This window comes from Hylobates moloch, unplaced genomic scaffold, assembly GCF_009828535.3.
Source record: "Hylobates moloch isolate HMO894 unplaced genomic scaffold, HMol_V3 SCAFFOLD_5, whole genome shotgun sequence".
NCBI classification, from domain to species: Eukaryota; Metazoa; Chordata; class Mammalia; order Primates; family Hylobatidae; genus Hylobates; species Hylobates moloch.
Window position 1 is genome coordinate 95,079,478 of NW_026652280.1, and position 13,418 is coordinate 95,092,895.

The following is a 13,418-nucleotide window of genomic DNA, read 5'->3' on the forward strand; positions in this document are numbered from 1 at the left end:
AAAAATGTAGAGGCAATCCCATATATGAATCTGGGTCTTCCAATAATTTCTTGCCAGGAAGAGAAGTCATATAGCCTTTTAGAACAAGAACTTTTAGCTGGTTTTCAATTATTTTCCCATAAAACCTGAGTCAAGGTCTAGACCTTTGTCTTATTTTGTGTTTGGAGCTGGAGCTTTACATAGAACTTTCCATGAAGAGTTAGGGACCATTTAAAGTGATGGCCTTGGCCCGGCACCGTGGCTCACGCCTGTAATCTCAGCACTTTGGGAGGCCAAGGTGGGCAAATCACCTGAGGTCAGGAGTTCGAGACCAGCCTGGCCAAGATGGTGAAACCCCATCTCTACTAAAAATACAAAAATAAGCTGGACGCTGTGGCGCGTGCCTATAGTCCCAGCTACTCGGGAGGCTGAGGCAGAGAATTGCTTGAACTGGGGAGGCAGAGGTTGCAGTGAGCCAAGATTGCGCCACCGCACTCTAGCCTGGGCAACAGAGTGAAATTCCATCTCAAAAAAATAATAATAGTAAAAAATAAAGTGATGGCCTTTAAAAGGGATACCCTACTAAAATCTCACAGATAATTTACAGTGTGGATTACTGAGATTACATTTATTTTGATATTTTAAAATATTTTTAAGAGAAGAGCTATGTAATCTCAGTCCTCCTGAAGTTAGTAATATTTAAATACTAAAGCATTAGAGGCAAGAAGAGAACTATTGTTAAAATAGCTGACTAGGCTTATTATTAGTTCAGAATTGGTAGGATGACCTGCCTTTGTCTCCATAAAAATATAATTGGATGAGCATTTATTGAATATGGAGAAAGGTATTTACTTTAGGAGTCTGTTGACTTCCACCTCTAATTTGGTATTGTCTTTTTTTTCTTGCAGTGTGTTAACAGGGCACAACCATTATGTGATGTGTGCTCAATTCCACCCCTCAGAAGACTTGGTAGTATCAGCCAGCCTGGACCAGACTGTACGCGTTTGGGATATTTCTGGTGAGCTGCCCAAGTTCAGGGGACAACCTGGTCATGTCTGGTGCACAACTGCAATTGCTTAAAATAGTAAGGAGAGTTGACTTAGAACTGGAAAATTTAGAATATTCTGTTTGATGATAGCATCTTTGTTTCTGAGGGTGTTGAACCTGCTTTGATGGTTCTTCATATTGGAAGTCTTCTCTAGGAAAACGGGTAACTCTAGAAAATTCATTTGATTTGAAGAAATTTTAACTTTCTAGTTAGATCAGCTTTTGTTAAAATCTATATACTGTTGCGACATTTGCTTAAGAATCATGCTTTCCACTCAAATAAGAAAAAATACATCTATGACAAAAAGAAATTTTGAGAATAGATTAATACAGGGAAACAAGACTCTTGGACCCTATCGCTTTATTTAAAAATAGTAAAATCTCTCTATTACGTTTCTTCTAGTGCAGGGAGCATGGTTGGGTTCTAGAAGTTAGTGACTTTTATGTCCAGAATACCTTTTGTTTTTTTCTTGCTTTGTTGCCCAGGCTGGAATGCAGTGGTGTGGTGGTCTTGGCTCACTGCAACCTCCACCTCCCGGGTTCAAGCAATTCTCCGTCAGCCTCCTGAGTAGCTGGGACTACAGGCACAAGTGACCACGCCTGGCTAATTTTTGTATCCTAATTAGAGATGGGGTTTCACCATATTGGCCAGGCTGGTCTCAAACTCCTGACCTCGTGATCTGCCTGCCTTGGCCTCCCAAAGTGCTGGGACTACAGGTGTGAGCCACCGTGCCTGGCCTTTTTTTTGTTTTTTTTTGTTTTTTTTTTTTTGAGATGGAGTCTCACTGTCTCACCCATGCTGAAATGCAGTGGCGCGATCTCGGCTCACTACAACCTCTGCCTCACAGATTCAAGCGATTCTTGTGCCTCAGCCTCCTAAGTAACTGAGATTACAGGTGCACGCCACCACGCACAGCTAATTTTTGTATTTTTAGTAGAGACAGGGTTTCACCGTGTTGGCCAGGCTGGTCTTGAACTCCGGACCTCAGGTGATTTGCCTGCCTTGGCCTCCCAAAGTGCTGGGATTACAGGTGTGAGCCACTGTGCCTGGCCCAGAATACCTTTTAATGGACAGATTTAGGACTAGAAATTGAATAATTTATAGATTATGGATAGTTGGGATAATTCCTCCTTTTACAGTTTACATATCTTTATTTTGAGACAAGGATTTAAATGTTTAGTCTTATATAGAGGAGATCTAAGAAAGTGCTACCTAGAGAATTTAAATGTAGAGAATGGACTGTACCTGTGAGACTGATGGAAGCGCTTCGTGTTGGAATAGGGAAATCAAACACTAAATGCTGTAGTTCTCTGACCAGTTAGTATTTGTTGTTTCTTTCTTTCTTTCTTTCTTTTTTAACTTTTATTTATTTATTTTTTTTCTTGAGACAGTTTCACTCTGTCACCTGGGCTGGAGTGCCGTGGCATGATCTCAGCTCACTACAACTTCTGCCTCCTGGGTTCAAGCGATTCTCATTCCTCTGCCTTCCGTGTAGCTGGGATTACAGCCATGTGCCACCATGTCCAGCTAATTTTTGTATTTTTAATAGAGACAGGGTTTCACCATTTGGCCAGGCTGGTCTCAAGCTCCTGATCTCAGGTGATCCACCCACCTTTGCCTCCCAGAGTGCTGAGATTACAGGCACGAGCCACCATGCCCAGCCTGTTGTTTCTTTCTATTCATTTCCTTAAATATTCTTGGAGATGGCTGGGCACGGTGGCTCACGCTTGTAATCCCAGCACTTTGGGAGGCTGAGGTGGGCGGATCACGAGGTCAGGAGATCGAGACCACGGTGAAACCCCGTCTCTACTAAAAATACAAAAAAAAAAATTAGCCGGGCTTGGTGGCGGGCGCCTGTAATCCCAGCTACTCAGAGAGGCTGAGGCAGGAGAATGGCGTGAACCTGGGAGGCGGAGCTTGCAGTGAGCCGAGATGGCGCCACTGCACTCCAGCCTGGGCGACAGAGCGAGACTCTGTCTCAAAAAAAAATTCTTGGAGATTTGAGTTCTTTGAAATGTCAATGACTGGACTACAAAACATGTTTCATTCTATGAAAGGAAGGCCCTCCTCATAGATCTTTGGTTCTTTGTAATAAAGGAGTCATCCTCTGCATTGTACAGCTGAGGTGATAACTGTTCCCAACTCCATTGTGGCATGGGGGACTGGGGCAATAATGGCACTTGTTCTTATAGACCATTAATGAACAGCAAGCTGAAAATTTGGATTCTGGGATACAGCATTTGGAATGTTGCAACAGCAGTTGTTTAGGTTAATGTAGCATAGAAACAAGACAGGAGGAGATGGGGACAATTGTAGAGTAGAACCTCTAGATCATTGCTGTCTTCGTAGTTTTCAAAAGCTTAGAATGAAAGGGAGTAGTATAAACAAGAGGTATTGGAGATAGGGCAGTTGTACTCTCTTTCCCTAGGGCTTTGCCATTGCAGTTTTTCATCAGACTGACAAGGTTTTTTGAAGTACACCCAGATGTGACCAGCCATGCCAACAGGAGGAGCTAGACACAGGCACTGTGAACCTGTGTCCTCTCCTCACTGCCAGTACCAGGGAGCTTAGCATCTACTCTCCCAGTAACCTTGCTGTGGCTTTCCATGGTTTTTCACTGTGCACACATTCAAAGCACTCTCACCGTCTCAGGATATAGGAGCCTGATGGGCTTAGATCCCAATTCATGCTGTTCCAGCTGATCAGGGGCAATTTTTTGGGGGGGGTGAGGGACAGAGTCTCACTGTTACCCAGGCTGGAGTGCAGTGGCGTGATCTCAGCTCACTACAACCTCCACCTCCTGGGTTCAAGCAGTTATCCTGCCTCAGTCTTCCAAGTAGCTGGGACTACAAGCGCATGCCACCACGCCCAGCTAATTTTTGTGTGTTTTTAGTAGAGACAGGGTTTCACTATTTTGGCCAGGCTAGTCTCGAACTCCTGACCTCAAGTGATCCGGCTGCCTCAGCCTCCCAAAGTGCTGGGATTACAAGCATGAGCCACTGCCCCCGGCTGGCAATTATTCAGAATAGCCTTTGTCAACCTGGATTCTGTGAGAGAATTAAGTGCTATAGAAAGTACTTTCAGTGGCTGTTTTCGTAGTTCTTCTAAGAATGATATATAGCTAATGCTATTCTAGATCATAGAGAATTTGTTACATACCTAAACTGATGCTTTCGGGCATTAAGACTGAATTCTTTTCCAGAACGCCGGGTTGAGAAGGGCTCTACTCTAAGAGTAATGTCTGTGCCACCTGATGCCAGCCCAGCATGTTCCCTGCAGTCTAGCCAATGCAGTTTGGGGGCAATCAGGTGGTTGGATTCTTGGTGGTCATAAAATGCTCAAGGCATGAAATACTTTTCTTTACCTTTTGCAGACAGAGAACATTTTTACATCAAAATTAAGGGCCGTAGATCAGAGAAGAGAGGGAGAGAGTGTGACCCCATGGGGTTTATACTTGCTCTTGAATGTGTGAAGTGCATGGATTACTATATAATAACCTTGCAAATTGCTATACTTTATTTATGTGGTAGTAAGAATTTTGTGCTAACTTGCTGTACTAATGTTAATGCTCTTTTTACCATTTCTAAGTGTTGTTCTTTACCCACAACTCTTGACTTCCAGTAACCCCTTAACCAGAGTGGAAGGAGATGCTTTGGTATTTAACAAAGTGCAAGAAGCTTTTGGGTTAGACTTTTATACTTTCCTTCTCTAGAAATCAGCATATTCTTTTTCAGCAGAGTTCTTTTTTGCTATTGGGTTCAAATAAGTCTGAAAACAGGAAGAGGAATTAGCTTTCCGATCTGTTAAAGACCAGTGCTTATATTTCCGAAAGGAAGAAGTTAGTTCTGAATGAGTATGAATACTCCCAAATTTAGAGGACTAGTTCTAATTTTTTTGACTATCTTTTTTTTGAAAGGGACACTCTCTGAGTTAGTTAAGCAATAAGAGAATATAGAGATCTTTAAAGGAAAACCTGTCTCTTGGTACCTCTCCCATGGGGATTGAACCCCACAGGGCTTAGCTTAACCTGAATCTTTTGTGTTAGCCTGGCAAAAAGTATTTGTTTAAAAAGGAATATATTTACACACCTACACATAAAAGGTTACTTGCTTAACTTGAGCTTCCAAGTAAACTGACAGTTAAATTATTTTAATATGCTTATACCTTTGCATGTCAAGCCCATGTAATTCAGGCTCAGTCTTTGAAATGGCTACTAAAAAAGTATTAATTTGCTGCCAAATCCTGTTATCATCCCTCTCTTTTTCCTGCTTTCCCTGGTCCATATTGGGAAGTGTGCATCAAACTGGTCCATTCTGAGAGTGTCCTCTCCTCCCTCTGGTTTGGGTAGCTGCTGTAGAAATTTTCCATCTGTCGTTCAGTCCTAGCGAGTGGCTTGTTGAAGGCTTAAATATTTCTTCTCTAACTATCTTTTCACTGCCTGTCACCATTCATCTGTCTGTTTTTGCCCTTCCCCTTTTCCTGGATCATTACACGCAAATGCAACAAAGCCTTCCATTCTGTCATACGGCTTTCCTTTTAATATGTTTGTTGAAGCTTATTGGAGGTGAGGTTTCTCACAGCTGTCTATCTTTGTATTTTCCTTTGAATCTGTTTCATATACCAGACTTGTTAGAAAACGTTGACAGATCTTATTAAAGGGACAAGTGAAATAAGTGAAAGGAGGCATCCCAGTGATAAAGTATTTATGAACCTTTGGGAGAGTATATTGTAAAGCATCAGCTTTATTTCTGTCTACCTACTGGCTAAATGCTCATCTTGGACAGAGGACAAGATAATTAAAATTGTTTCGGCCTTCTAAGCTCTTGCTTCTCCAGTGTTAACATGTAGGTGCCACCATAACAGAAGAGATACATTATAATTTTAAAACAATAAATATAAATGCGGTTATTAAACTTAAGTTCTTATATTTTCCTACAGATGGCAAAGTTTAGGCTTAAAATGACTTAGGTTTTCTTTCCTTTTTTTGAGACGGAGTCTCACTCTGTTGCCCAGGCTGAAGTGCAGTGGCGCGATCTCAGCTCATCGCAGCCTCCATCTCCTGGGTTCAAGTGATTCTCCTGCCTCAGCCTCCCAAGTAGCTGAGATTACAGACATGCACCACCACGCTCAGCTAATTTTTGTATTTTTAGTAGAGACAGGGTTTCACCATTTGAGCCAGGCTGGTCTCAAACTCCTGACCTCAGTTGTTCCACCTGCCTTGGCCTGCCAAAGTGCTGGGATTACAGGTGTGAGCCACCGCGCCCAGCCTCCTTTTTTTTAAATTTGAGATGGAGTTTTGTTCTTTCGCCCAGGTTGGAGTGAAGTGGCGCAATTTCGGCTCACTGCAACCTCCGCACTGCGCGCTGCCCCCCCAGCCCCGCCCCCCGGGTTCAAGCAATTCCCCTGCCTTAGCCTCCCTAGTAGCTGGGATTACAGGCATGTGCCACCATGCCCGACTAATTTTTGTATGTTTAGTAGGGACGGGGTTTTGTCACGTTGGCTAGGCAGATCTCAAACTCCTGAGGTGATTCACCCGCCTTGGCCTCCCAAAGTGCTAGGATTACAGGTGTGAGCCACTGTGCCCAGCCTTTAGGTTTTATTTTCAATGAGAGTTTTTATTTTCCATTACATATAACTTTTTTAAAAAAAACATTTACAGGTGCTAGGTAATTTCATCTTCCACTTTTCCCCCAAAATACTTCAAAATATAGGATTTTAGTCTTAATTCTTTTTTCTCATCTACAAACTGTTATAATTTTACCTGCTTGTTCATTCCAAAGGTTTGTTATCAAAATCCAGTACATAATATATGCTCTGAAAACCGCAGAGTACTTTCCAAATGTGAGATAGTAGTAGTGCTATCATAATTTTGGTTCTGACTATAGCACAAATAGCTTTTAAAGATAGATTTACTTGAGCCATATATGTGGGTCCTCTACAAATAAGACTTGTTATTATTCTGGTGTCTTTTTCCATCGTTTTTAAGTTACAGCATAATTCCTCCCAGTAAAACTAGCCTCCAAAGGTTTTAATGGCAAAATCCAAGTATTTAAATCTATAATCAGCCTTTTAAGCAGGAACTTAAAATGACATGACAGTTTTAATTATCTTGTTCTTCGTCCAAGAGTCAAGTAGTAGGCATGAGTACACTTTTTACATGGCTTGTGGTTTTACATTATCTTCTACCAAATAGCTGTTTGTACTTAATACGCCTAGTTTCTGTAACCCATTTGGAACTTCCCCCATCAGCTGTCGAAAGGCTTCAAGTTGAGAAACACTGCAGTGTGGCTTCTTCAAATGGCTTTCCTTTTTTGAGATAGGGTCTCAATGTCACCCAGGCTGGAGTACAGTGGCGCCATCATGGCTCACTGCAGCCTCGACTTTCTGGGCTCAAGCCATCCCCCTATCTCTCAGCCTCCCAAGTAGCTGGGACTATAGGCGTGCGCCACTGCACCCAGCTAATTTTTATATTTTTTGGAGAGACAGGATTTTGCCATGTTGCTCAGGCTGGTCTTTAACTCTTGGGCTCAAGCGATCCACCTGCCTTAGCCTCCCAAAGTGCCAGGATTATAGGCGTGAACCACCACGCCCACCTCAAATGGCTTTCCTTTAAAATTTCTTGAGTCTAGTCCGAAGATAGTGAGTTATCTCAGTTGATTGTTCACAGTCAGTTACAGATTGAACTCCTTGTTCCACTCTTTTCCCCATTCTCACTACTACACTTGACTATTCTTTAAAAAAAAGAAAATCTGAAATGATCGGGGAAAAGCTGCTATAAATTTTATGAAGTTGAGAGTAGAAATTGAATGTTTACCATTTGGGGCCACATTTCAAGAACACTGAAGAATGGAAAGTGGGCATTAACTGAAGCAGACACCTCTTGAGGTAAGATCTGTGGAAGAAGAGGTTAAAGTGTGCCAGAAATTTGGGTTACCCTCCTCTAGAAAGAAATTCCAGTAATGGATCTGTTTAAGTGTTAAGGGAGCAGAAGAGAAGATGGTGAATGTACTTCAATATTTTGAACATTTTTAGAAATAGGAATTCTTGAGTCTCTTTTCTTTCTTCAGTCTTTTCCGTTTCTTTTTCTCTTCTTTTTCATTGTAATTTCTGCATTTCTGATACTGTGCTGTTTTAGATAACATTATGTTTACGTCTTTCATCCTACTCCTTATCCCTTCAAAGGTCTAAGGAAAAAAAACCTGTCCCCTGGTGCGGTGGAATCGGATGTGAGAGGAATAACGGGGGTTGATCTGTTTGGAACTACAGATGCAGTGGTGAAGCACGTACTAGAGGTACTTATCTTTATAGCCAGGGGCTGGATATGGGCTGTCATCTTGGGAAAGTCACAATATGCTGTTCATTTATTAATTCCTTCAACAAATATTTACAGAGTGCTTATTAAGTGCCAGGCACTGTTTGAGGTACTAGAAATCAAATTGTGCATGAACCAACAGAGAAATGAAGCTTATGTGCCACCTGAGGGAGAGTCTTATTACCTTATAAACCCAGTGGGAAAGGGAGAAAGCCAGGCATGGACTTTATTACCATCCCAAAGCAGAGCCCATTCTCAAGCTTTCTGTAAGGCAGCACAGCAGGAAATTTAATCAGAGTTATTGAGAACCAGCCATGTGTAACTTTTGTGCAGATGGGAAAACAGAAAAGCATAAGGGAAGGAAACTAGTTTTTCTTTTAAAAATTATCTAATCTTCATAGCTACCCACTGAAGTAGATATTATTATCCCTATTTAGCAGACAAAAAAAAAGAGATTTAGAGAAATTAAGCGGTCTATCAAGATCTACATATATCTAGTAAATAAATGTAAGAACTAAGATTTGAATTTGGATCTGACTCCAAAACCCAGGTGCTTTTCACTGCACCATGATACATCTCAATAATACTGCTAATTCAAAACTGCCTTATCCAGGATTCTGTCACAGTATACCATATAACTGTATAAATAGGGTATACAGTATCTTAAAATCAGCAGTTCTTAAACTTTTTGGTCTAAAGATCTCTTTATACTCTTAAAATTTATTGAGGACCCCAAAGAGTTTTTGTTTATGTGGGTTATATCTGTCAATTTTTTACCACATTTTAGATTAAAACAACTTTTAAAAACATGAAATATATCAGCACACATTCTATTAGCTGTCAGAGCGATGATATCACATATCACGTGCTGGGAAACTCTATTGTATACTCATGAAAGAACAAGAATGAAGAAGATAAATAGGCTGGGTGCAGTGGCTCACACCTGTAATCTCAGCACTTTGGGAGACCGAGGCTAGAGGATTACTTGAGGCCAGGAGTTTGAAACCAGCCTAGGCAACATAGCAAGACCTTGTCTCTACCAAAAAAAAATAAATTAGCTGGGCATGGTGGTGCTCACTTGTAGTCCTTTGGGAGGCTGAGGTAGGAGAATCACTTGGTCCTGGAAGTTTGAGACTTCAGGGAGCAATTAATATGATTGCACCACTACACTCCAGCCTGGGTGACAGAGCAAGACCTCATCTTAAAAAAAAAAAAAAAAGAATGAAGAAGAGAAAGTCTTAGTAATATTATGAAAATAGTTTTTACCTTGCAAACTTCTTAAAATAATCTTGGAGCTCCTTCAAGACCAGACTGAGATTTCTGCATTAAGTTATACAATTTGTTGGCCAGGTGCAGTGGCTCAGGCCTATAATCCCAGCACTTTGGGAGGCCAAGGCAAGTGGATCATGAGGCCAGGGGTTCAAGACCAGCCTGGCCAAGATGGTGAAACCCCATCTCTACTAAAAATACAAAAAAATTAGCCGGGCTTGATGGTGGGTGCCTGTAATCCCAGCTACTTGGGAGGCTGAGGCAGAGAATTGCATGAACCCGGGAGGCAGAGGTTGCAGTGAGCTGAGATCTAGCCTGAGCAACAGAGTGAGACTCTATCTAAAAACAATAAAAAATAAAAAATAAAATTTGTCTGGAGATATTAATAATTATTTGTAGAAATAAGATAAAAATAGGCAAGTAAAAAACAAAGCAGAATATCCTACATGCAAATGAGGCTGAGTTTAGGGGTAAGAAATATGTATTTGGAAATTCACATGAGAATTTGGGGTAATATTGGAGGACAGACATGGTAATTCTGATGCTCAAAATTTTAGAGCAGCATAGTCTCTTGAATCTGTTCACATGAAGAATCAGAGACATTTTTTACAACGAGTAGCTTGATTCATTGGTTTGCTTTGAGTAATGGCTATAAAGATGTTTTAGAAGAACCACTGTCTTTCTACAGGGTCATGATCGTGGAGTAAACTGGGCTGCCTTCCACCCCACTATGCCCCTTATTGTATCTGGGGCAGATGATCGTCAAGTGAAGATCTGGCGCATGAATGGTGAGTGAACCGGTTACATTATCACCATATCTAAGGAACTGCCAGCCAGCAAGGTAAAGTAGCCAGGTCTTCTGGACTCTGACCTATTTTTCTACCTTAGGTGATTAATTAATGCTAATCCAAGGAGCATAGAAATTATTTATTTTACAAATAAAATATATCATCTTTACAATTTTTATGTGTACAGTTAAGTGGTAATAAATATATTTATATTCTGTTTTCCTCCCTTCATTTCCTCCTCCACCCTCCTTCCCATTCTACTCTCGATCTTAATAATATCCACTTTTTAGCTTCCGCATATGAGTGAGAACATGCCATATTTGTCTCTTTGTTCTTGCCTTCGCTTAACATAATGGCCTCCAGTTCCAGCCGTTTTGCTGCAAATAACAGGATTTCATTCTTTATTATGGCTGAATAATATTCCATTGTGTGTGTGTGTGTGTGTGTGTGTGTGTGTGTGTGTGTGTGTGTGTGCATGCGCGTATGTAATTTTCTTTATTCATCCCTTGATGAGCACTTAAGTTGATTCCATATTTTGGCTATTGTAAATAGTGCTGCAATAAACAAACATGGGAATGCAGATACCGCTTTGATATATTGATTTCCTTTATTTGGATATATACCCAGTAGTGGAATTGCTGGATAATATGGTAGTTCTATTTTTAGTTTTTTGAGGAACCTCCATACTGTTCTCCATTGTGACTATACTAATTTACATTCCCACCAGCAGTGTAGGAGGGTTCCCCTTTCTCCATACCCTTGCCAGCATCTATTATTGCCTGTCTTTTTGATACAAGCCATTTTACCTGTGGTGAAATGATATCTCATTGTGGATTTGATTCACATGTCTTTTTTTCTATATATATGTATATGTATTTCATCCTCTATGTTAAGGACACATTGATTTGCATTTCTCTGATAATTAGTGGTGAGCATTTTGCCCAGACAATGTCCTGGGACATTTCTCCAATGTTTTCTTCTAGTAGTTTCATAGTTTCTGGTCTTAGATTTAAGTCTTTAATCCTTTTCGATTTGATTTTTGTGTGTGATGAGAGATAGGAGTTTCATTCTTCTGCATATAGTTACCCAGTTTTCCCAACACTTTATTGTATGTTCTTGGCACCTTTGTTAAACATGAGTTGGCTATAGATTTGTGGATTTATATCTGGGTCCTCTATTCTGTTCCATTGGTTTGTGTGTCTGTTTCTGTGCCAGTACCACAGTGTTTTGGTTACTCTAGCTTTGTAGCAAATTTTGAAGTCAGGTAGTGTGATGCCTCCAGCTTTGTTCTTTTTGCTCAGAATTGCTTTGGCTATTTGGGGTCTTTTGTGCTGCCATATAAATTTTAGGATTTTTTTTCTGTTTCTGTGAAGAATGTCTTTGATATTTTGATGGGGATTACAATAAATCTGTAAATTACTTTAGGTAGTAACTTACCCTGTCATTTTTACAATATTAATTCTTTCAACCCACAAGCATGGAATATCTTTCCATTTTTGGGGGTCCTCTTCAACTTCTTTCATTAGAGTTTTATAATTTTCCTTGTATGGCCCTTTCACTTCTTTGGTTAGAGTGATTCCTGGGCATTTTATATTTTTTGTAGTTACTATAAATGTGATTTCTTGATTTTTTTTCAGATTATTCACTATTGGCATATATAAATGCTACTGATATTTTGAGACAGGATCTCGCTCTGTTGCCCAGGCTGGAGTACAGTGGCTCGATCTTGGCTTACTGAAACCTCCCCCTCCCAGGTTCAAGTGATTCTCATACTTCAGCCTCTTGAGTAGCTGGGACTACAGGTGCACACCACCACACCTGGCTAATTTTTGTATTTTTAGTAGAGACGAGGTTTCGCCATGTTCGCCAAGCTGGTCTCGAACTCTTGACCTCAAGTGATCCGCCCACCTTGGCCACCCAAAGTGCTGGGTTTACAGGCATGAGCCACTGCACCTGGCCATGCTACTGATTTTTGTATGTTGATTTTGTATCGCGCAGCTGGACTGAATTTATCGTTTCGAACAGTTTTTTTTTGAGTCTTAGTTTTTTCTAAGTATATGATAATGTCATCTGTGACCAAGGGTAATTTTTCCAATTTGGTTGTCCTTTATTTGTTTCTCATACCTACTTGACCTGGCCAGGACTTCTAGTGTTTTGTTGAATAAAAGTGGTAAAAGTGGGCATCCTTGCCTTCTGGTCTGTAGAGAAAAGGCCTTCAATTTTTTCCCATTAAATATAATATTAGTTGTAAGTTTATCATGTATGGCCTTTATTATTTTGAGGTATGCTCTTTCTCTACCCATATTGATAATAACTTTTGTTATAAAGGGATGTTGAATTTTATCCAATGTTTTTTCAGCATCTATTTAACTATCATATGGTTTTCGTTTTTGATTTTGTTAATGTGATATATCATGTTTATTGATGTATATTGAACCATTCTTACATCCCTGAAATGAATCCCACTTGATCTTAGTAAATGATCTTATCAGTATACCATTGAATTTGGTTTGCTAATATTTTGTTGAGGATTTTTACATCTATGTTTATTAGTGATATTGGGCCTGTAGTTTTCTCTTTTTGTGGTGTCCTTGTCTGGTTTTGTTATCAGAGTAATGCTGGCCTCATAGAATGAGTTTGAAAATATTCCCTCCTCTTCCTTTTTTTTTTTTTTTTTTAAGAGTTTGAATAGGATTGGCATTAATTCTTTAAATGTTTGGTAGAATTCAGCAATAAAGCAGTCAGGTCCTGGGCTTTTCTTTGATGGGAGAATTTTTATTAAGGCTTTGATCTAGGCACTGGTTTTTAGAAGTTTTTCTATTTTATCATGGCTCAATCTTTTTTTTTTTTTGAGTTGGAGTCTTGCTGTGTTGCCTAGGCTGGAGTGCAGCAGGGCAGTCTCAGCTCACTGCAGCCTCCACCTCCTGGGTTCAAACAATTCTCCTGCCTCAGCCTCCCAAGTAGCTGGGACTACAGGCTGCACCACCATACCCAGCTAATTTTTATGTTTTTAGTAGAGACA

The 13,418-nt window shown here is 40.3% G+C and overlaps 1 protein-coding gene across 2 annotated transcripts in view; it reads left to right on the forward strand.

The window, feature by feature from the left end:
* The window catches only part of COPA (COPI coat complex subunit alpha), a 54,045-nt gene that overhangs the window by 10,148 nt on the left and 30,479 nt on the right, over positions 1-13,418 (forward strand). For both annotated transcript variants that reach the window (XM_032153982.2, XM_032153983.2), the window contains exons 6-8: positions 888-997; positions 8,210-8,319; positions 10,297-10,396. In XM_032153982.2, the coding sequence (XP_032009873.1) occupies positions 888-997; positions 8,210-8,319; positions 10,297-10,396 (320 nt within the window). The remainder of the gene's footprint in view (positions 1-887; positions 998-8,209; positions 8,320-10,296; positions 10,397-13,418) is intronic.